Genomic DNA, 23,448 nt, shown 5'->3' with positions numbered 1-23,448 from the left:
CTATTAGGTCTCCCCTCATTCTCCGTCTTTCCAGGGAGAACAACCCCAGTTTACCCAATCTCTCCTCATAGCTAAGACCTTCCATACCAGGCAACATCCTGGTAAACCTTCTCTGCACTCTGTCTAACGCCTCCACGTCCTTCTGGTAGTGCGGCGACCAGAACTGGACGCAGTACTCCAAATGTGGCCTAACCAGCGTTCTATACAGCTGCATCATCAGACTCCAGCTTTTATACTCTATACCCCGTCCTATAAAGGCAAGCATACCATATGCCTTCTTCACCACCTTCTCCACCTGTGTTGCCACCTTCAAGGATTTGTGGACTTGCACACCTAGGTCCCTCTGTGTTTCTATACTCCTGATGACTCTGCCATTTATTGTATAACTCCTCCCTACATTATTTCTTCCAAAATGCATCACTTCGCATTTATCCGGATTAAACTCCATCTGCCACCTCTCCGCCCAATTTTCCAGCCTATCTATATCCTGCTGTATTGCCCGACAATGCTCTTCGCTATCCGCAAGTCCAGCCATCTTCGTGTCATCCGCAAACTTGCTGATTACACCAGTTACACCTTCTTCCAAATCATTTATATATATCACAAATAGCAGAGGTCCCAGTACAGAGCCCTGCGGAACACCACTGTCACAGACCTCCAGCCGGAAAAAGACCCTTCGACCACTACCCTCTGTCTCCTAGGCCAAACCAGTTCTCCACCTATCTAGCCACTTCTCCTTGTATCCCATGAGCCTTAACCTTCTTAACCAACCTGCCATGTGGGACTTTGTCATATGCCTTACTGAAATCCATATAGACGACATCCACGGCCCTTCCTTCATCAACCGTTTTTGTCACTTCCTCAAAAACCTCCACCAAATTTGTAAGGCACGACCTCCCTCTTACAAAACCATGCTGTCTGTCACTAATGAGATTCACTTGGTATCTTACGTACAATTTTACTATTAACCCAACATAATTATTTTAGTGTGCTGATCAGGAAATAATGCAGAAAGGTTAAACAGACCATTTCTACAACAACCATAGATCAGGAGAAAATGGTCACAAATTTAAAGGTTAGGCAAAGTTTAAGGGGCCTGAACAGGTCAATTCCTGGCTCTGCAAACCCAACCCGGGAGAAAGTGCCCCATAAGTTCAGATTTACATTCCGTCAGGGTAGGTGAAAATGGGACTCATTCCTCTCGCCCCAGAAAGAGTTCAGAAATTGCCAGGTGCAAAGACAAGCTGAGCAAAAGGTTAGCCTCAGTGCTCCAGCATTTTGTTGTTATGAAAAAAAGAATAAAACAAAACACAACCCTACAGTCCTTACCCCCATATACTCCCCATGCCCCATCCATGCCAACCCATGTCCATTTATCCACCTCCCATGGTCCTTCATATATTCCATGCCAGCCTATACCCCTCTAGCCATCTCCCACCATGCCCCCCATATGCTCCTTGCCAGCCTATACTCCCTTCTCAACACCATAATTCTTTATAGCCCTGAGGCTAATATAGTTCCAATTCATGCCAACCCATGCCCCTCAGCCACCGCCCTTTGACCACACCAACCCACCCAGTACCCACATGGGCAGACCTCAGGACCCATGCTGAGATTAAATAATGTTCTCAAATGGCAGTTGAGATCATTCATCTGCATGTCTCACTCACGGCTTGTAGGTCCTCATGCCACATGATCACTTGTTAAATGGCAGAACAACCTTACTTAATGTATTTTATAATTCCATGAGTCAGTATTATCTGATGTGTACTTCTGTTTGTACTGTGTAGGTTTGTAATAAAACGTCTCCAACTCCTGATAAACTATCAGCTACATCTAGGAATTGTTTCATATTGCCATTTTTTGGAAATATATCATTGGTACATTCAGAATGCATGAAGAATTGTTCTGCCATTTAACAAGTGATCATGTGGCATGAGGACCTACAAGCCACGAGTGAGACATGCAGATGAATTATCTCAACTACGTCTGTCAATGAATTCATTCTCTGATCAACGTTCTCGTTGATTGTTACGATGGCCATGGGGGAATTGTCAGTAGATCTTCCTGTGGGTCTCATCAAATATGAGCTCCCCTATTGGGCAAGTAGAGACCCAACCAATGGGGAAGGAGTAGAGAGGAGTTTAAAACCAGCCGGTTCCACTCAGGCCAGCAGTCGAAAGACTTTGGGGCTGACCTGTACACTGCAGCTACTGAGCGGCACTTTGCACATAAAGGGTAATGGTGACAGAAGACTGGCCTTGGTAAAATTATTACATTGATAAAAACACATTCACTCATTTAACTTCCTTTAACCCCTTGTAAAAATAAGCATTTGTAGTCATAAGAACTTGAGGCTGTCAATCAAACTGTAGAGAGGCACATCAGTGTGAAAATGATGGGTTGTGAAATCAGTCATGCAGCACTAATACCACGGATGATAACCCTCAGGTTTATATCAACAGACAGTACGAAATAGCAAGCACTGATGTTTTTCAAAGGCTGTAGATAGATTTTTTTCCAAATCTATTAAGGGTAGATTTAAATAATTTGACAGCTTGATAGCTCCCTTTGACACCTCGCCTGGATATTTCTCTTTACAGCTCCCTTGACAGTTCCAATGAGCTTGATACTTACAATGAATTTATGCCATTTTAAGCACATTCATGTCTACCTTTAACAATTCTAAAGGGTTTATAATCTCTCTCTCAGGTGTCCCAGGACCCATATTCAAAAGTGTATCTTAGTTCTCCAAAAGCATATCCTGCCTCTTCAAAGAACCCTGGTATGGTTAGATCTTCTTTTACCAGGTCCAAAGTGAACAAGTCATGTTTTGGGCATCCCACCAGTGAAAATCATATCCAATTGAGGCAGCTGCACTTCAACATATGCCTCCATGAACTAAGGATATGCTATTTACAACCAGTCCCCATTCCCTCACTGAGAAAATGGCAGGGCTGGGTTCAGGGGCGGGACTTCCAGATTTGCCATTTTTGCTAAGACAGAGAGTCCGTCTGTGTGGAAACTCACGCCAAAGTTTCGTGTTCTGCACCATTCTACATTAGAAAATTAACAAGATCAAAACAAAACTGGTCTGAATTTATTACCACGAGATTGAAGGAAAAATTTAAACAGGAGTTGCTGACTGAAATTTGTCTTCTCCTTTTACTTTAAAGACCTTAAATGTTCACTCTCTCCACTATGACCATAGCATGACTTTAGTATTTACCAACTACAAGATCCACTGCAGCAACTCACTGCATCTTCAAACAGCAAAATCCACACCTGCAACCTCTGGAAGGAAAGGGCAGCAAGGTGCATGAAAACATCATCATCTCCAACTTCCCCGCCAAGTCACAAATTATCCTGACTTGGAAATATATCATCCTTTCATCATCACCATTGGGTAAAAATCCTGGCACTCTCTGCCTAACAGCACCGTGGAGGTACCTTAATCATTTGTAGTACAGCAGCTCATGAAATAGTTTACTGTCTCCTTCTCAAGGACAACTAGGGATGGGCAATAAAAAAATAGTACCACTAGCAAACCCACATTGCATGAATGAATAAATAAAAATGGAAAAAAAACTGAACACGCCAGAATTATCTTTGCAGTCTAGGAAGAACCCAGCTCAGGCTTTTACATTGAATTTGTAGGATATATATCATATTGAAAAGCACCTAACACAATGTGCAAGTATCTTGCTTGACATAAAGCAAGAAGCCTTTGATCAATATTGAACTGATATAATTATTGTATTGTCTTACGAAAAAGTGACAGGTTAGTCTCACCATTTGTGTAGAGAAACTATACTCGTTGTTTTCATCGAGATGGCACTGTCCATCATTGGGCTGTACGAGGCCACCAAGTTTGCCATCCAATGCAATATGTGGCACATCATCTGTGGTAAACACCAGTAAGTGGGAAGCCTCTTTCCGCCAGCCTATTTTTTCCTTAGGAGGCAAATAAGGTCACAATTACCAGTGTTATTTTGAAAGTCTGGCTTCCTGTAAACATAAATAGTTTAGGATAGCACTGCTGTAATTAGAGATCCTGGCAAACCATCAGCAAAGTTCACATGGTTAAATGAGTGGTCAGAATATACAAGTGCCACAGTCTCCACAAATCTTTGCATAGTCAATATAAAGGAACTTGATAAAACTGTGAACCATCTACTGTGGCAATTTTTATGATTGAACAATATAAAACAAAAACTATCCAATAGTACTATTTATCAACAATATTATTAATAATAAATGAGGAAATATTAAATATTAAAAGCAAAATAAAGACTTTTTATGTCTTCGACCTTTCTGAGTACTGGCAAGAGTATCAGTCAAATACAAATACAATTTGGATTTCATTACTGCTTCAGTAAGTTAATCATTTCTAAGCTCGCTACATATTTTGTGATTCCCTCTTAACAAATTACCACCAGCATATAGATTGTCCAGGAGATTTCTCAGATAGTTTTATTAAAATTCTAATTGTGTGTAGGATCCTATATGAACTTATATACTGAATCTATGGAAATTGTATAATTTTACAGAACAGTTCTGCTGTCACATGCTTCTTGTTGCAAGTTCATAGCCTTAAATTTGTTGGCATAGGATTGTATGTCATCGACTAACCACAGAAATAGGGCAGACATTCCACACGTTCCAATCATGAATATTTTCTGGTACTGCATAAGTACTTAATGAAATCAGGGAACGGAAAAAGTTCCCTTTCGTTAAAATCTTTGCAAAACATCATTACGTCCACATAAACAGACTCCCATGCAAGATCCACCCATAGGAAAGAAAACTGAATGCAAATATTTTTCATGTGCTAAACTTTCAATGACCCAACTCAGAGGAAATAACTAAAACGTCTAATAGGTGTCATTTTCACCACAACAAACTACCTTCTCAAAATCGTCAAATTTAACCTCCTCACTTTCAATATTATTAGGTGAGAAGCCCATAGATTTCTTCATCTCTAAATTTGAAACCATACCAAAAATAAAGCATTTTTTTCCATGATAGATTCACAGGATTTGTTACTGCACCCTAGCGGAAAGGATACTTTTTGCTAGACGTTTCTGTAAGTTGTAGGGAGTGTCCAATACAGTCTTGCTAATATTAGTCAAGTTGGTAATGTTTATACTTTAGGAAGTCGATGGTATAGCTTTGGTAGCAGATATTCTAACTGCTGCCAGAGACCTCAAGGATCTACGTTTGGTACTTCTCTTATACTTAGTTTGCAAGCTGCCCTGGTGACATCAGCCACAGGCACAGGTTCAACCACCATCTGCACACTGATGGTAGCCAGCTGTTCCTCCCCAATAATTCCCTTAGCTCCCTAACCGCCTTTTGCTTCCAGATTACAGATCTAATATTGAGTCATGGATAAATTTCCTTCAACCAAATATCAGGGAGATTAAAGTCATTGTTTTCAACCTTCACCAGAAATTCCACCTACTTTTTAGTATGTTCTTTCACGGGATGTGGGCATCGCTGGCTGGGCCAGCATTAATTGCCCTTCAGAAGGTGGTGGGAGCCGCCTTTTTGAACTGCTGCAGTCCATATGGGTGTAGGTACATCCACAGTGCTGTTAGGAAGGGTTTTGACCCAGCGACTGTTAAGGAATAACAATATGGTTCCAAGTCAGGATGATGTGTGGCTTAGAGGGGAACTTGCATGGGGTGGTATTCCCAAGCATCTGCTGCTCTTGTTCTTCTAGGTCACAGGTTTGGAAAGTGCTGTTGACAGAATATTGGTGGGTTGCTGCAGTGAATCTTGTAGATGGTGCACACCATTGCCATTGTGCATTGGTGGTGGAGGGAATTAATGTTTAAAGTGGTGGTTGAAGCACAAATCAAGCAGCTGTCATGTCAAAATTTTATAGTGCAGTTGAGCTGCATTCATCCAGGCAAGTGGAGAGTATTCCAAGTGGAGAGTATTCCATCACACTCCTGACCTGTGCCTTGTAAATGGCGCACAGGCTTTGCAGAGTCAGAAAGGAAGTTACTCACCACAGAATTTCAGCCTCTGACCTATTCTTGTAGTCACAGCATTTATACAGTCGGGTGTCGGTTTAGCTCAGTTGTCTGGACAGCTGGTTAGTGATGCAGAGTGACGTCAACAGCGCGAGTTCAATTCCTGTACCAGCTGAGGTTATTCATGAAGGCCCTGCCTTCTTAACCTTGCCCGTTATTTGGTGATATTCATTATTAAGTTAGCCATCTCCCTCAAAAAGGTAATAAGATTGACTGAAAGAGGAAGCAAGATTCACTATGATGCTTCGAGGGAGCTTAAGAAACTAAGTAGTTTTGCTCTGAAAACTTCAAATTTGTTTTGGAGTTCATACCGAAAAGCATTTAACTTCCTGGCATTAAGCTCTCTGACCCTGATGAAAACAAAAGGCTAAAAATTAATTCCTGTCCTATCATTCCAAATGATAACATAAAAACATAAGAACTACCAGCAGGAGTAGGCCATCTGGCCCCTCAAGCCAGCTCCGCCATTCAATTAGATTATGGTTGATCTTTTTGTGGCCTCCACATACCCACCCGCTCACCATAACCTTAATTCCTTTACTGTTCAAAAATTTATCTATCCTTGCCTTCAAAACATTCAATGAGGTAGCCTCAATTTCTTCACTGGGCAGGGAATTCCACAGATTCTCAACCCTTTGTGTGAAGAAGTTCCTCCTCAACTCAGTCCTAAATCTGCTTCCCCTTATTTTGAGGCTATGCCCCCTAGTTCTAGTTTCACCCACCAGTGGAAACAACTTCCCTGCTTCTATCTTATCTATTCCCTTCATATTCTTATATGTTTCTATAAGATCTCCCCTCATTCTTCTGAATTCCAATGCGTATAGCCCCAGTCTGCTCAGTCTCTCCTCACAAGCCAACCCCTCAACTCCGGAATCAACCTGGTGAATCTCCTCTGCACCCCCTCCAGTGCCAGTATATCCTTTCTCAAGTAAGGAGACCAAAACTGTACACAGTACTCCAGGTGTAGCCTCACCAGCACCTTATACAGCTGCAACATAACCTCGCTGTTTTTAAACTCCATCCCTCTCGCAATGAAGTACAAAATTCCATTCGCCTTCTTAATTACCTGCTGCAACTGCAAACCAACTCCTTGAGATTCCTGCACAAGGGCACCCAGGTCCCTCTGCACAGCAGCATGCCGCAATTTTTTACCATTTAAATAATAGTCCATTTTGCTGTTATTCCTACCAAAATGGATGATCTCACATTTACCCACATTGTACTCCATCTGCCAGACCCTCGCCCACTCACTTAGACTATCTATATCCCTTTGCAGACTTTCAGCGTCCTCTGCACACTTTGCTCTGCCACCCATCTTAGTGTCATCTGCGAATTTTGACACACTACACTTGGTCCCCAACTCCAAATCATCTGTGTAAATCGTAAACAGTTGCGGTCCCAACACTGATCCCTGAGGCACACCATTAGTCACTGATCGCCAACCAGAAAAACACCCACTTACCCCCACTCTTTGCTTTCTGTTAGTTAACCAATCCTCTATCCATGCTAATACATTACCCGTAACACCGTGCACCTTTATCTTATGTAGCAGTCTTTGGTGCGGCACCTTGTCAAATGCCTTCTGGAAATCCAGATACACCACATCCACAGGTTCCCCATTGTCCACCGCGCATGTAATGTTCTCAAACAATTCCACCAAATTAGTCAAACATGACCTTCCCTTCATGAACCTATGCTGCGTCTTACCAATGGGACAATTTATATCTAGATGTCTTGCTATATCAAGCATTTACCCTACGACAGAAGTTAAGCTAACCGGCCTATAGTTACTTGCCTTCTGTCTACCTCCTTCTTTAAACAGTGGCGTCACATCTGCTGTTTTCCAATCTGCGGGAACCACTCCAGAGTCCACCGAATTTTGGTAAATTACCACTAGTGCATCTGCTATTTCTCCCGCCATCTCTTTTAGTACTCTGGGATGCATTCCATCAGGACTAGGAGACTTGTCTACCTTTAGCCCCATTAACTTGCCCAACATTACCTCTTTCGTGATGCTACACTGACTACCCCTAATGACCAGCAGACAGTGCCGCTGGTCACTACCTGCTTTGCTCACCTGAGTTTCCCCATTGAGATTACTATAGAAATCCATGTGAGCTGTACAGCCAACCAAAAGTTCTGAATGCGACTGGGATATCAACGTGGACCACATGGCAACTTTGCTTTTTGTGAATTAATTTCAGCTCCAAATCTTTCACTTAAATTGTTTTGAGCAGAAGAGAAAAAAAAACTGTACAACTATTTGTTGTTAACTGTTTTTGATTTTAACTGATTGCTGATGATATGTTGGGAAAGCTTTGACAGGAATTACCCATAATTGATCATGGAATATAGAGTATAATTGATACCACAATGTACGCATCCCAAGTTCAACTCGGCAGGTTGAGATACTGTTCCATTACTTAATCAGTAACTCTACGCTATTTCCCAGTAAATGCATCAGCACCCAACCAACTTGTGAAGCAACAAAAAGACAGAGATTCTAAAAAAAGATACTGAACAGAATTTTCCATGCCCCCCCCGCGGCGGCTGAGGCTGTCTGCCATTGACCAGCGGTAGGATCTTCTGGTCCTGCCGTTGTCAATGGGGTTTCCAGTTGTACGGACCCCCGCCACGGGTTTCTTAGTGTGGGACTGAATCAGTGGGACTGGACAATCCTGCTGGGAGGAACACAGAATCCCTACAGTGCAGAATGAGGCCACTTGGCCTATTGAGCCTGCACCGACAACAATCCTACCCAGGCCCTATACCCATAACCCCTTGTATTTACCCTGCTGATCCCCCGACACTACGGATCAATTTAGCATGGCCAATCCACCACACATCTTTGGAGAGTGGGAGGAAACTGGAGCACCCGGAGGAAACCCATGCAGACATGGGGAGAACGTGCAAACTCCACACAGACAGTCATCTGAAGTCAGAACTGTCACAGGCTGGAAAAGTCCAGCCACTAGGTCTAATAATTATTTTAAACAGTCTGAGGGAGAAATTTGCGTAGCTTTGCTTCTAGTAGTGCCAGATAGATGATATTGATTCCCCTAGGGCAAGCAATGCTATGGGACCACAATCTTAGTGGGTCATGTGGCTTTCTTCAATTACATCAATGAAGAACCCTGCCTGGGCCCTGCCTGTAAGTCTGCATGGTGCCACTTCGACAGGTTATTTCACCCTTGACTTCTAGAGAGAATGAGCAACAATGAACTGGGATATATCAGTTGATAAGATCAGATAAAGCTGGCTATACCTGTGACAAATCGATGTGAGACATGGCACCCTCATGCTTGCAGCATTAAAAGGCGGCTGCAGAGCACACTTCCTCACCTTGCAAACTGCTGCCTGCAGGATTGCATCAAAACCGCCCTCCGGTGCATCACGATTCCGAGATACCATTTGCTTTTGAACTTCTGCATTGAACTTGTCAGACTTATCGGTCAAAGACAGCAGATGTCGGAATCCAAAGGATGGAACACAATGTGGAAACATTTTATATCTACGTGAAAAAACAAGACAGTAGCAAGGATAAGTTATGTCATCCACTGCTGTCACATTCATTCCTGTAGATGTACATCACATACAGAATGGGAGTTTATGTTGTACATACTAAAATAGATTTTATAATGTTTTGAAATGGGCTATAAACCATAGCGACTTATACATTTATTTAATTGGTAAACTCCTACTAGTTGAATTAGAAATGTTTTGGCTCTCTATTCTTATACAGGCTAAGTTTACTATCACTAAAATACATTTCAGGAACAAAAACTATTCAAATAACAGTTTGTCAGTACTATTCCCTTCATTCCTTTCAATTTATACTTTGGTATTCACCAAGCAAAATTACTCTTGAAATAACTGCTTAAAGACACAGATTTCTACTCTATGAGAAAGGCTAGGATTAGAAGTGTTATTCAATGCAGTCCTCAATACTACTTTAATATTGGTGCATATCCTACCCTTCCTGAGAACTGCAGGAAAGATCTGCTTTCAATTATTATAACTGATGAAAATAAATAGGAGGAGAATTTTGGCAAAGTTACATTCTCATGTGGATTTGACAAATACTTGATTTGATTTTAAACCGAATCAAACTGAAATGGAAAAAAAACAAAAGGAATAAAAGGGAAAAAATTCACATGCAAATCGCAAGCTGACATAGGAAACATTTTTGATTTAAGTAAATAACGACTGCTAATTAAAACCATAATGTTCAAAATTCTAGTCAGACTGACTGAACAGTTGATCTTAACAGTTTCCTTTACAAATATGCATTTATCTTAGTATCCCAAGGCCCGCTGTAGTAAACGTGACTGAAGTATTATTCATTGGCAATCTAAGATATTAACATGGATATTAAAAATACTTAAGTTCCTTTTAAAATGTTACTGTTCTTTTATTAATTAACTGATTACAATTAACACCAAGAAGTACAATAAAAATGACTGATGCTATAAATTAGAGCCATAAACTAACAGCAAGGGATTAGACAAACCAGAAATATATTTTTTGTTATTTTGGAAGAAGCACTTTAAAGAATATCACGTTAATTTTGATTTTAGTTGTCCAATTTAAACAGCAAATTAATTGAGTTTGAATCACTCTGACTACAAAATGTTCAGAAAATTGGCAGATTTAAACTGAAAATAACATTGGAGTAAGCCATTTTATTGAGGTGACTGGAATGAATGGATGCAGTAGTATTGTGCCACAAAACATTTCAAATGGTGCACCTACAATCTATTGGTACATATGAATATTGAAATATATATTTGACTTATATAATTCACATGCAACATGTAAAATAGGTAAAGTAGGCAAACTGAAGCATTATTCAACAGTCATTCACTGGCAACAGACAAATTTATAGACAAACATCAATGTAAAGTGGTGTTTCTTGGCTTATATTATCTAATTCAGGAACATTAATAGTTTTACCATTTAGAATACAGTAGCATAACATGCATGATGTGACTGTATTCTTTGCAATAGTGATACCGTACCTGCACTTTAACTACAGTATTACTTTCGATACACAGTGGGACTGGGGAAAAGCTTAGCTCAGAATACAGAATTCATGATTTGTTCACTGATTTGAGAAATATACTTACCAAAGTGATTTTCTCTCTCAAAATGTATTTTCATTTTGGAATGTTCTGATTGGTCAACAGAACTTAAACTGATAACTTTTGCTATAGTTTAATGAAATACACAATCATTTCCATATATAGATTTCTAAATATATTAATCACTCAGCTATACAATTTCATTCAGTCACAACCTCATATGTTCAAAGAGCTGATGCATTTGGAAGATTCAGAATATATTCGATTTCATTAAACTTACACCCAGAAAGGCAGTTATTTGGCTAAACAGCTGGTTAGGTCACTTATTTCAATCTGAATTATGTCAAAAGAATCAAACACACCATATAATTCAACAAGAGATACGAGAGCAAGAATTATTTCTAAACGATATATTGTTTTCTTCACATTCTCACAATGCCATTGGAATGAAAGTTCATATATTCCTTCTTCATTCTTAATTTAATAGAACACTTACAGGGACAGTGCATGTTAAACCCATACAATCTCAGGAATTTGACTTTGAATCTTCAAATCCAAGTTATCTTTCTTTAATCCATTTGGCAAATTAAACATGAACCAAGGAGCATGCAATATTTTGCGCAGTTAGATCCAATTTTCATGCAGAATATATGTTATATCACTTGGTTGATTCTGGAGTTTAGAAAGTTGGCTTATGAGGAGAGACTGAATAGACTGGGATTATACTCATTGGAATTTAGAGGAATGAGGGGGGAGGTCTTATTGAAACGTATAAAATTATGAAGGGAATAGATTAGAAGCAGGGAGGCTGTTTCCACTGGTGGGTGAAACTAGAACTAGGGGCATAGCCACAAGATAAAGGGGAGTAGATTTAGATCTGAGTTGAGGGGGAACATCTTCACCCAAAGGGTTGTGAATCTGTAGAATTCCCTGCCCATTGAAGCAGTTGAGGCTACCTCGTTGAATGTTTTTAAGGCAAAGGTGGATAGACTTTTGAACAGTAAAGGAATTAAGGTGAGCAGGCGGGTAAGTGGAGCTGAGTCCACGAAAGGGTCAGCCATGATCTTATTGAATGGCGGAGCAGGCTCGAGGGGCCAAATGGCCTACTCCTGCTCCTAGTTCTTATGGCCGGAATTCTCCGAACTCGCCTGCTGCTGGGAGTCTCCTGTCCCGCTGCTGTGAATGGAAGTTTGGCTGAGTGCCAAATTCTCCATTCTCGCTGGCAGCTGCGGTGGGGCAAACAAAACTGGAGAATTCCAGCCTATGAAAGGTAAGACTGGGGTAAAAAAATTCTTCCTAATTTTTAAAAACAAAGCCTCAATAATCTTCGCAGTAAAATGAGGGAAAATAGTTCCTTTTAACCACAGCAACTAGACTTTGACCAAAAATCTGCATTTAAAATTTTAGAGACAAAATCTGAATGATGCAGTGCTAATACCCTGCAAAATGGGGTCATGCCGCTCCCCCCCAAAAAAGAAAATCGACCTACATGTTAATATATCAAATCTTATGTCTATATGGACTTATTGACACTGCTTTACAAATTCCTACATTTGCATTTATAATAAAAAGGGGCTATGTAAACGAGTCACGCTATAACACAACTCTCTGCCCAATTGGTGCTGCAGCATCAACACTCATCGGAGGGTATAATTACAGTGTTATATGTTTGTAACGTGTACATGAAAATTCACAACTATGGGGGGAGAAGGGGTAGATTTTAGCCCCCTAACTCCCACCCCTGCCAACCTGTCAGGGTAGGCGGAAGAGGATGGGTAAGGTGAGCAGGGCTGGGTCAAATAAGCAAATTTGTGGAGTTTTCATTTCAACGTGCAGCAAACATGTCTGTTTCCCATTTCAACCATGCCAAGCACCCAAGTAACCTCCTCAGGAGCAGCGAATGGATCAGTAATTATAATATCCAATGGAGTCCTTGTTTCTGATATTTTGGTGGGCATTTAAATTCAACACTGGCCAGCCGAGTTTCCCAAAGCCAGGAAAACCCCACAACTGAGAACTGGGAATAACTGACTGGTCATGGGGAAACTAGTTGGTCTCCAACTAGATCCAACAGTCTGGACATTGCATTGCAGGAAGGATGTGATCACACATGAGGGGATACAGAGGAGACATGTAGATGTTGCCAGGAATGGAAAAATTTAGCTGTGAGGAAAGATTTGATAGGCTCGGGTAATTTGCTTTGGAACGGGGGGGGGGGGAATTTAATTGAGATGTATAAAATTATGACGGGTCTAGACAGAGTGGATACTTAATTTAGCAAAGAGGTTAATAACCAGGTATTTAGATGTAAAGAATCTCAATTAAATTTTATCTGAACAGACTCAGGTGTAACAAGGAGGCCAGCAGCATGACTGGAAATTAATCTCTCAGCGAGATTTGCTGTGACTCTTTAATACGCATAATCTGTCATCCAGGTCTTTCGACCAATAACAGAATGCGGGCATGATGATGACCTGCACCAGAAACAGAAAATGCTGGAAAATCTCAGCAGGTCTGACAGCATCTGTGGAGGGAGAACAGAGCCAGCGTGACAAAGGGTCATCCCCTTTGTTGGCTCTATTCTCTCTCCACAGATGCTGTCTGACCTGCTGAGCTTTTCCAGCATTTTCTGTTTTTGTTTCAGATTCCACCATCCGCAGTATTTTGCCTTTATCTTAATGATGACCCACACCTTGTGGATGAGGCTATTAAAAAACTGAGGCAAAGGTCATAATGGCTGTTGGAAAACTTGTGGAGCCAGGGACGTGGAATGTAGGCGTGGAAAGGCTTCCTCCTCAGTTCTGACATTTCCCTTGGGGTTATGCTGTAAGTGATGATGGCCAGAAGGGACATGCTGTTTCCTATAAATCGGAGGAAAAAGCCATCTACCTAAAGTAAAAGGCATAGTTGGAAGCTTTGGAGGCTGCCAGCACTGGTTCCTTACACAACACATCAGCCAGGTTGCAGCCCTTGACTCCGAGAAGTCAAGTGCTGACAAAAATCTGCAGGGGTGTGATGATAGATAATGAATGAATTGTGGATAACTAGCGCAGACATGCATGATCATAAACTGAATACCGAAGGAATGGAATCTATTGTGATTAATGAAAGACTCTAGGCAGATCTGAGGATGCCCTGACTGCCAAATGTGTGCAGTCAATAGCTTCCTGTTCCTATGGAAATCTAGTCACAGAATTGAACCTGACAGCCCTCTTCTGCCTCAAAGTGGACAAGGTGGCCTATACAAATAAGGCATCGGTTACCTGCAAGGTAACATATGGGCAACATACTGAGAGATCCTTGAGATGCCATTATCAAACCCCTGGAAGGAGCATTCAGGGATGTGGTGACCTTGACAGTGACTGACCATGTTCACATCGTTCTCTTGGAAGGGGGTCTTAGCTATGAGGCTAACCACTGTGCCACCGCCCCGGACCTGCTGGACCGCTGAATCTCCCATAGTTGGGCCTGCCACTAGAAAATCCCAACCTTTGTCACAACCTTTATACAGAGATTAATTAGGGTGAGGACATTCCAGAACACCAATTTTAATTAAATGAAAAATGTTTTGATTTGATTTTGATTTGATTTATTGTCACATGTTTTGGTATACAGTGAAAAGTATTGTTTCTTGCATGTTACACAGACAAAACACACTGTTCATAAGAGAAGGAAATGAGAGGGTGCAGAATATAGTGTTGGAGTACAGTTTTAAAAACATAGAACGACAGTAAAAGATAGAATTAGAGGGCAAGCTGGGGACAGCTTGCAAGAAGTCGCCTCGCTTCGGCCATCTTTAATTACAAAGAGCCCAACTATTAAAGTCTATGCTCTTAAACATTAAGCATCATATAAAGTTAAAGTAAAGTTAAAGTTTATTTATTAGTCACAATCAAAGCTTACATGAACACTGCAAAGAAGTTACTGCGAAATTCCCCTAGTCGCCACAGTCCGGCACCTGTTTGGGTCAATGCATCTAACCAGCACGTCTTTCAGAATGTGGGAGGAAACTGGAGCACCCGGGGGAAACCCATGCAGACACGGGAAGAATGTGCAAACTTCACACAGACAGCGACCTAAGCCGGGAATCAAACCCGGGTCCCTGGTGCTATGAAGCAGCAGTGCTAACCACTGTGCTACCATGCCGCCCATGCACAGCTGCACCTGAGCAATTGAATAATAAATAGATGCTACAAGTTGCAATGCTCCTATCATTATAAATATGAACCCAGCAAAATCAGGGGAGATGAGTTAATCTTGGTTTGGTGTGCAAAACCAGCACTAACAATTGGCAGCCCATTTTACACTCAGCATTGAAGTTGAAGAAAAACCCACACAACAGAGTGCTGATCTGCTATTTGCATTTTATGCTATCATGCAAAATGAATTTTATGCCCAGCAATGTTTCCAACAGCAAAGTAAATAAATAAGCCCGAATACAGTAGTTATGTCATAAAGAATTTGGGTATGTCCTCTCTTCGCCCATCTTCTCCTACACTCATTGGTCTTCCGCAGAGCGGAAGTCCCAGCTGAAAATGCACAAGAAGTTATAGAATCATAGAAAGAATCATAGTAACCCTACAGTACAGAAGGAGGCCATTCGGCCCATCGAGTCTGCACTGACCACAATCCCACCCAGGCCCTACCCCCATATATTTTTACCCACTAATCCCTCTAACCTACACATCTCAGGACACTAAGGGGCAATTTTAGCATCGCCAATCAACCTAACCCGCACATCTTTGGACTGTGGGAGGAAACCAGAGCACCCGGAGGAAACCCACGCAGACACGAGGAGACTGTGCAAACTCCACACAGACAGTGACCCAAGCCGGGAATCGAACCCAGGTCCCTGGAGCTGTGAAGCAGCAGTGCTAACCACTGTGCTACCGTGCCGCCCCAAGTTATGTCGCAAAAATCTTCACTGACAGTGGCAACATATGTAGCATTCAAACTGACCGCGAGATCTGACCAACAGTTTTTCAAGGGCAATTAATACAGGATAAAAGTTGAATAGATATTTAGGAATTCTGCATGATTTAACTTTAAAGAGCATGGAGAAACCTTGTGGAATATTTTCTCAAGAGATGGAATAGCTGGGTAAAGGCCCGAACAGAATAGGATATTTTTGAATCTTTTTATTCTGAATATATTTTAGATTACTGTGTTTCAGACAATTTTTACAAGTGAGCCCTCACCCTCTACATTATTAATACTTTACATCTTCCATGGTAGCCAGGTAATTACAATTGCAAACTAAAGAAAACAAATGGAAAATATTTTTTAGATAATTTTAGTTACTAGTTCTAGCCCATGTCACCGTTGGATTCATCCTCACAACTTAAGAGGTTACACAACACCAGATCTTGGATTTAAGCTTCAACTGGCAATCTAATTTATTAAAAGTAAATTGATAACCAAGTAAGTGATCATAATGCTAAATCCTCATTAAGAAAATAATAAATATTCATATTCACTAAACTAAACCAAATATTTGATTTACCCTTTTTATGTATTTCACAATGGGCACACTCCAGAAGTAATCATTTGGTCATAAATGGCTTTCAGCATGTGAAAGGTGGCATATAGAAATTAGAAACAGGAGTAGGCCATTCAGTCCTTCTGGCTTGCTCCGCCATTCATTTTGATCATCAAATTCAATATCCTGATCCCACCTTCCCCCCATATCTCTTGACCCCTTTTACCCCAAGAGCTATATCTAATTTCTTCTGGAACTCACACAACGATTTGGCCTCGACTACTTTCAGTGGTCGGCACCAACCTCTGGGTGAAGAGATTTCTCCTCACCTCAGTTCTAAGGTTTACCCCTATCCTCAAACTATGACCCCTAGTTCTGGACCCTCCCACAATCAGGAACATTGTGGGCGATTCTCCCAAAAGTGCTGAACTGGTGGGAAAACTGTTCTAGATCATGACTATTTTTTCAGTGCAGATTCAGACTTGAATCTCTCCACTCTGTGCAATACAGAAGTCACAATGGTGGGGGGGGGGGAAGTGCCAGAGTCCGACAGCTCTGGAACTCTGCGCAGCCCTCCACCCCTCAATCGCTGGCCTCCCTCCAGCCCAGACCGATTGCCATGCAGAATGGCAGCAGGTCCCCCCACCCCCACCGATTGCCCCTAGGCCTCGCCCCCTTGGCACTGCCCCATGTCCAATGGACAGCGTCAAGGTGCCCCTAGGCATGGGCACTTTGCCCTTTGGGCAGTGCCGGGGGCACAGGCTGGCACTGCCATGGTGCCCATGCCCAGGGGGCACCACCCCCTCACCCCCCGACCCTCTGGGGGGCCTCCCGATTGCCCCCCCTTCATTCCAGCAGGGTCTCCCACTAGTTTCCCGAACGTGGGGAGCTACTCTAAACCCTGCCGGAATGAAATACACCTGGCGGGGTGGGAGATTCAATCAGGCCCTGCAAATCCCGATAATCACATGCAAAACATATTAAAAAAAGGATTCAAATCACTTGCCTGTCTTCCCACGGTTTCCAGCATGGTCTGGACTCTGACTGTTCTCTGACTCTGGGAGATGTGCATGCGTTTCCGGCGCATGCACAAATCCCGGAAAAAAGCCGACGACGCGATTCTCCGGACCGGACCAGCCAGAAAAGTTGTGGGTCACAACGGGAGAATCGGGCCCATTATTTCTGAATCTATCCTATCTAAACCAATTAGAATTTTATAAGTTTCTATGAGAACCCTCTGGGAAAGGGTGTGTAGAAGGTTTGAGTCATGTTGAGATCAAAAAGGAGGTGGTATTGGTGGTTCTTGAGAAACATTAAGGTAGACAAGTCCCCAGGGCCTGATGGGATATACCCCAGAATACTGAGAGAGGCAAGGGAAGAAATTGCTGGGGCCTTGAGAGAAATCTTTGTATCCTCACTGGCTACAGGGGAGGTCACAGTAAGAAGTTTAACAACACCAGGTTAAAGTCCAACAGGTTTATTTGGTAGCAAAAGCCACAAGCTTTCGGAGCCTTAAACCCCTTCAGGTGAGTGCTATTCACTGCTATTGGCAAGAAGGGGCTTAAGGCTCCGAAAGCTTGTGGCTTTTGCTACCAAATAAACCTGTTGGACTTTAACCTGGTGTTGTTAACTTCTTACTGTGTTTACCCCAGTCCAACGCCGGCATCTCCACATCATGACTACAGGGGAGATCCCAGAGGATTGGAGAATAGCCAATGTTGTTCCTTTGTTTAAAAAGGGTAGCAAGAATAATCCAGGTAATTACAGGTCGGTGAGCCTTACATCAGTGGTAGGGAAATTATTGGAGAGGATTCTTGGAGACAGGAAATAAATGGACGTATTAGTTTCGAGGAAGTGACGAAGATGATTGATGAGGGTAGGGCAGTGGATGTTGTCTACATGGACTTCAGTAAGGCCTTTGACAAGGTCCCTCATGGCAGACTGCTGCAGAAGGTGAAATCGCATGGGATCAGAGGTGAGCTGGCAAGGTGAATACAAAACTGGCTCTGTCGAAGAAGACAGAGGGTAGCAGTGGGACGGACGCACACGCGCACGCGCACACGCACATGCACACGATTTGGAGGAAAATGTAACTGGTTTGATTGGCAAGTTTGCAGACGACACAAAATTTGGTGGATTTGCAGATAGCGATGAGGACCATCAGAGGATACAGCAAGATATAGTTCGGTTGGAGACTTGGGCGGAGAGATGGCAGATGGAACTTAATCCGGACAAATGTGAGGTAATGCATTTTGGAAGGTCTAATAGATAGGAAATATACAGTAAATGGCAGAACCCTTAAGAGTATTGATAGGCAAAGGGATCTGGGTGTACAGGTACATAGGTCACTGAAAGTGGCAACACAGGTGGAGAAGGTAGTCAAGAAGGCATACGGCATGCTTGCCTTCATCGGCCGGGACATTGAGTTTCAAAATTGGCAAGTCATGTTGCAGCTTTATAGAACTTTAGTGAGACCGCACTTGGAATATAGTGTTCAATTCTGGTCGCCACACTGCCAGAAGTATGTGGAGGCTTTGGAGAGGGTGCAGAAAAGATTTACCAGGATGTTGCCTGGTATGGAGGGCATTAGCTATGAGGAGAGGTTGGAGAAACCTGGTTTGTTCTCACTGGAACGACGGAGGTTGAGGGGCGACCTGATAAAAGTCTACAAGATAATGAGAGGCATGAACAGAGTGGATAGTCAGAAGCTTTTTCAAAGGGTGGAAGAGCCAATTACTAGGGGGCACAGGTTTAAGGTACGAGGGGCAAAGTTTAAAAGGAGATGTATGAGGCAGATTTTTTACACAGAGGGCGCTGGGTGCCTGGAACTCATTGCTGGAAGCGGATACGGTAGTGATTTTTAAGGGGTGTCTTGACAAATACATGAATAGGATGGGAATAGAGGGATATGGTCGCCTGAAGGGTAGGGGGTTTTAGTTAAGTTGGGCAGCATGGTCAGTGCAGGTTTGGAGTGCCGAAGGGCCTGTTCCTGTACTATAATTTTCTTTGTTCTAACCCCTCTCCCTCTTCTAAACTCCAATGAATAAAATCCTGACTTAGTTTCTCCTCATATGACAGAGCTGCCATCCCAGGAATCAGCCTGGTAAACCTTCACTGTACTCTCTCAATAGCAATGACATCCTACCTCAGATAAGGACACCAGAACTACACACAATACTCCAAGTATGGCCTCACTAACAATCTATACAACTGCAGTAAAACATCTCTATTCTTATACTCAAATCCTCTCACTATGAAGGCCAACAAACCATTTGCCTTCTTTACTGCCTGCTGTACCAACATGTTTACTTTCAGCGGCTGATGCACGAGGACACCAAGTTCTCGCTGAGTATCCACCTCTCTCAATTTACACCCACTCAAATAATAATCTGCCTTCCTATTATTGCTACTGAAGGGGATAACCTCACATTTATCTACATTATACTGCATCTGTTATGCATATGCCCATTCAGCCTGTCCAAATCACACTGAAGCATCTCTGCATCCTCCTCACAACTCACCCTCCCACCCAACTTTGTATCATCTGCAAACTTGGAGACAATTATTTTAGTTTCCTCTTCCAATTCATTAATATATAATGTGAACAGTTGAGATCCTAGCACAGATCCCTGCAGTACCTCACTAATCACTGAATCAGAAAAAGATCCTTTTATGTCAACTCTTTGCTTCCTAACTGGTAACCAGCTTTCTATCCATCTCAACATCAATGTAAGTTATTTCTTTCTTCAGTTATCTTTACCAACTATGGAAGTATCCGAGCAGGTAACACTATTTGGATCACTCAAAAGATTGCAATGACTGAATGAAAAGTACATTATCTTTGTTAGGTGCAATAAGTGAGTATGGAACAGATTTGTTGGGTCATATGACCCTGTCTTGTTACATTCTTTTCTAAAAACTTTTATGTCATCTAGTAACTACATTTTGTTTCACAGCCTTAATTTTACAGGAATCACAGTATCCAGATGCAAACCACTAAAATCTAATGAGTTAATTGAAAAGCACTGACAGCAAATTAACTTAATGCTACTCCAGGATTTTAAGTATATAGTTGAAAAATGTAAGGAAAGGAAGGGATTTAACAAAAGTATTCAGTATACCTGACAGAAACGAAGGCCAGGATTTATCACGGCCATTCAAGACTAGCATCATGGCAGGTGGGAACATAAAATATCGCAGGAAGACCGAAAATCAATCATACAGCATCATACCAGGTTATAATTGTGCTCTCCAGCAGTCAATGGGCAGGTCGGGATGTCATTTTTTTTAAACATTGCATTACGAGGCCTCCTCGCCAGAATCATCCGTCCCACTACATCATCCAAGCACATCAGCTTGCAATCAGCACCATGTGTTTCATAATAGGATATAAATGACATGCACCTACACTTTGCTTGTGAATTCAAGTTTAGTTCACCTATCCTGCATCGTATATCACTCGTGGAAATCAGGCTTCACAGACAGCAGCACTTTGCTTTCTGGTGGTTGGTAGTCACAGGGAAGTCTCTACCTATCAGACCAGCGGTAATGCGGGTGTGGCTCCTCATGGGCTGCAGGGCTAGGTCTGTACTATGGAAAGAGGGCAAGTGGCCTCACACAGGAGGAGATGATTGAAGTTGCATCCAGCAGGGCCTCCTATGGATGCAAAGGCTAAGGCTCACAGAGACGTCATGCTTAGACAGCTCACAAGACTCGGGGTCCACAGAACTCATCTCTTATCTGCAGATGAGCGAGAACCAGTATTGCCAACAGCTCCACATGTCGAGGGATCTGGTTACTTACATTTGTGACCAGGAATTGGTGTCACAAGGACTGGGAGGGCATTAATTGCTGGTGGCTCTGAACTTCTACACCAGTGGCTCCTTCCAGGGATCCACTGGGAACCTCTGTGGGATTTCACAAGCGTCCATGCACAAATGCATCCATGAGGTCACAGACGGCCTTTTTGCCAAGGCCCACAATTATGTCAACTTTGACAGACATCAAGGAAGGCATAGAACATAGAACATTACAGCGCAGTACAGGCCCTTCGGCCCTCGATGTTGCACCGACCAGTGGAACCAATCTAAAGCCCCTCTAATCTACACTATTCCAATATCATCCATATGTTTATCCAATAACCATTTGAATGCTCTTAATGTTGACGAGTCCACTACAGCTGCAGGCAGGGCATTCCACGCCCTTACTACTCTCTGAGCAAAGAACCTACCTCTAACATCTGTCCTATATCTATCACCCCTCAATTTAAAGCTATGTCTCCTTGTGCTAGCCAACACCATCCGAGGAAAAAGGCTCTCACTATCCACCCTATCTAATCCTCTGATCATCTTGTATGCCTCTATTAAGTCACCTCTTAGCCGCCTTCTCTCTAACGAAAACAACCTCAAGCCCCTCAGCCTTTCCTCATACAATTTTCCCACCATACCAGGCAACATCCTGGTAAATCTCCTCTGCACCCTTTCCAACACTTCCACATCTTTCCTATAATACGGCGATCAGAACTGTATGCAATACTCCAAATGCGGCCGCACCAGAGTTTTGTACAGTTGCAGCATGACCTCCTGGCTCCGAAACTCAATCCCTCTACCAATAAAAGCTAACACACCGTACGCCATATCACTGGGCTTTGCCGAGATTGCCGGATTCCCACATGTGAAGGGTGCCATCGACTGCACTCATGTGGCCATGAAAGCTGCCTGGCAACAGGTGCTACGATACATAAATGTACATATAGTCAGCAATACATAAAAGTACATATAGTGACAAGAAACTGATCATGAAGATTAGAGACCCAGGAAGCATCCTCGACTCATTCATCTTGAGCATATTGCAGATCCCAGACACTTCAAGGGTCCACATAGCATCTAGGTTTGGCTCCTTGGTGACAAAGTGAAACACAAGAGAAGCAGCTGATGCCTGTTCGGTGACTCAGACTCCTGCAGACAGAAGATACAATGAGGCTCAAGTTGCTAGCCAAATATTGGTGGAGCAGACCATAGGCATTCTAAAGTTGAACTTTTATTGCCTGGACAGATCTAACGGAGAGTCTCACAGATCACTGTGACTTACTGCGCACTGAAAAGGGGAGAGGACTTGCCAGATGATGAGATGAAGGAGCTGTACACCTCCTCCAATGAGGAGGACCTTGAAGGCATTGAGGGTGATTAGTTTCAGGAAGCCAAGGCTCCAGGGAAATGACCATAGCACGGGCTAGATGAGGCAGGTGTGTGCATGGGGGCCTCATTGCCACCAGAATCCAGTAGAAGAGTGACAAGTTGTAATGAGTACACTCTTGGACAAGAATCCTCCATTATGAACCAGAATAAGCACCAATATTGCAATTCCTCTCATTTCACCCATACACTTAAAGATGAGAGTGAATAGTTACACACATCAGGTTCACATTGTCCTGATCCTCTGAAGGATAACGAACTCTCAGCACCATGCAGAGATGAGATGTTAATGGAGGAGCGCATCCTGACCTCAGGTATCTGAAGGTGCTGCCTCTTCAAGCATCTCTCCAGCATCCCAGTCACATTGATGCCTTGTATGAGCCAGGAGCAGTTGCATGATCCTCAGTAGGCTCGCAGCTGTATGCCTTCAATGTGACATGGCTTCTCATGGAGGTCCATCTCAAGCAATGGACCAACGCACCCTGTATAACATCGATGGTGAGTCAGATCATTCACACTTGGGCCAAGGCAGCTGATGACAATATGCACACACCATGACGCCTCAAGGGTACACGTCATTGCAAATAAAGAGCACAATTCAACTGCAATACATCCCCCTCACTCTTATCTCATTGCTCCCTCCAGGTTGTCTG

The 23,448-nt window shown here is 42.6% G+C and overlaps 1 protein-coding gene across 1 annotated transcript in view; it reads right to left on the bottom strand.

Annotated features, from left to right (window-relative positions):
* itgb5 (integrin, beta 5) overlaps nt 1–23,448 on the bottom strand; it is a 123,628-nt gene that overhangs the window by 81,190 nt on the left and 18,990 nt on the right. The window contains exons 5-6 of the mRNA XM_078228209.1: nt 9,384–9,552; nt 3,793–3,954 (exon numbers count right to left, since the gene is read on the bottom strand). Coding sequence (XP_078084335.1) covers nt 3,793–3,954; nt 9,384–9,552 — 331 coding nt within the window. The remainder of the gene's footprint in view (nt 1–3,792; nt 3,955–9,383; nt 9,553–23,448) is intronic.

This window comes from Mustelus asterias, chromosome 14 (assembly GCF_964213995.1).
Source record: "Mustelus asterias chromosome 14, sMusAst1.hap1.1, whole genome shotgun sequence".
In the NCBI taxonomy this organism is placed as follows: domain Eukaryota; kingdom Metazoa; phylum Chordata; class Chondrichthyes; order Carcharhiniformes; family Triakidae; genus Mustelus; species Mustelus asterias.
The sequence above is the reverse complement of the archived record's forward strand: the minus strand, read 5'-3'. Positions and strand labels throughout refer to the sequence as shown.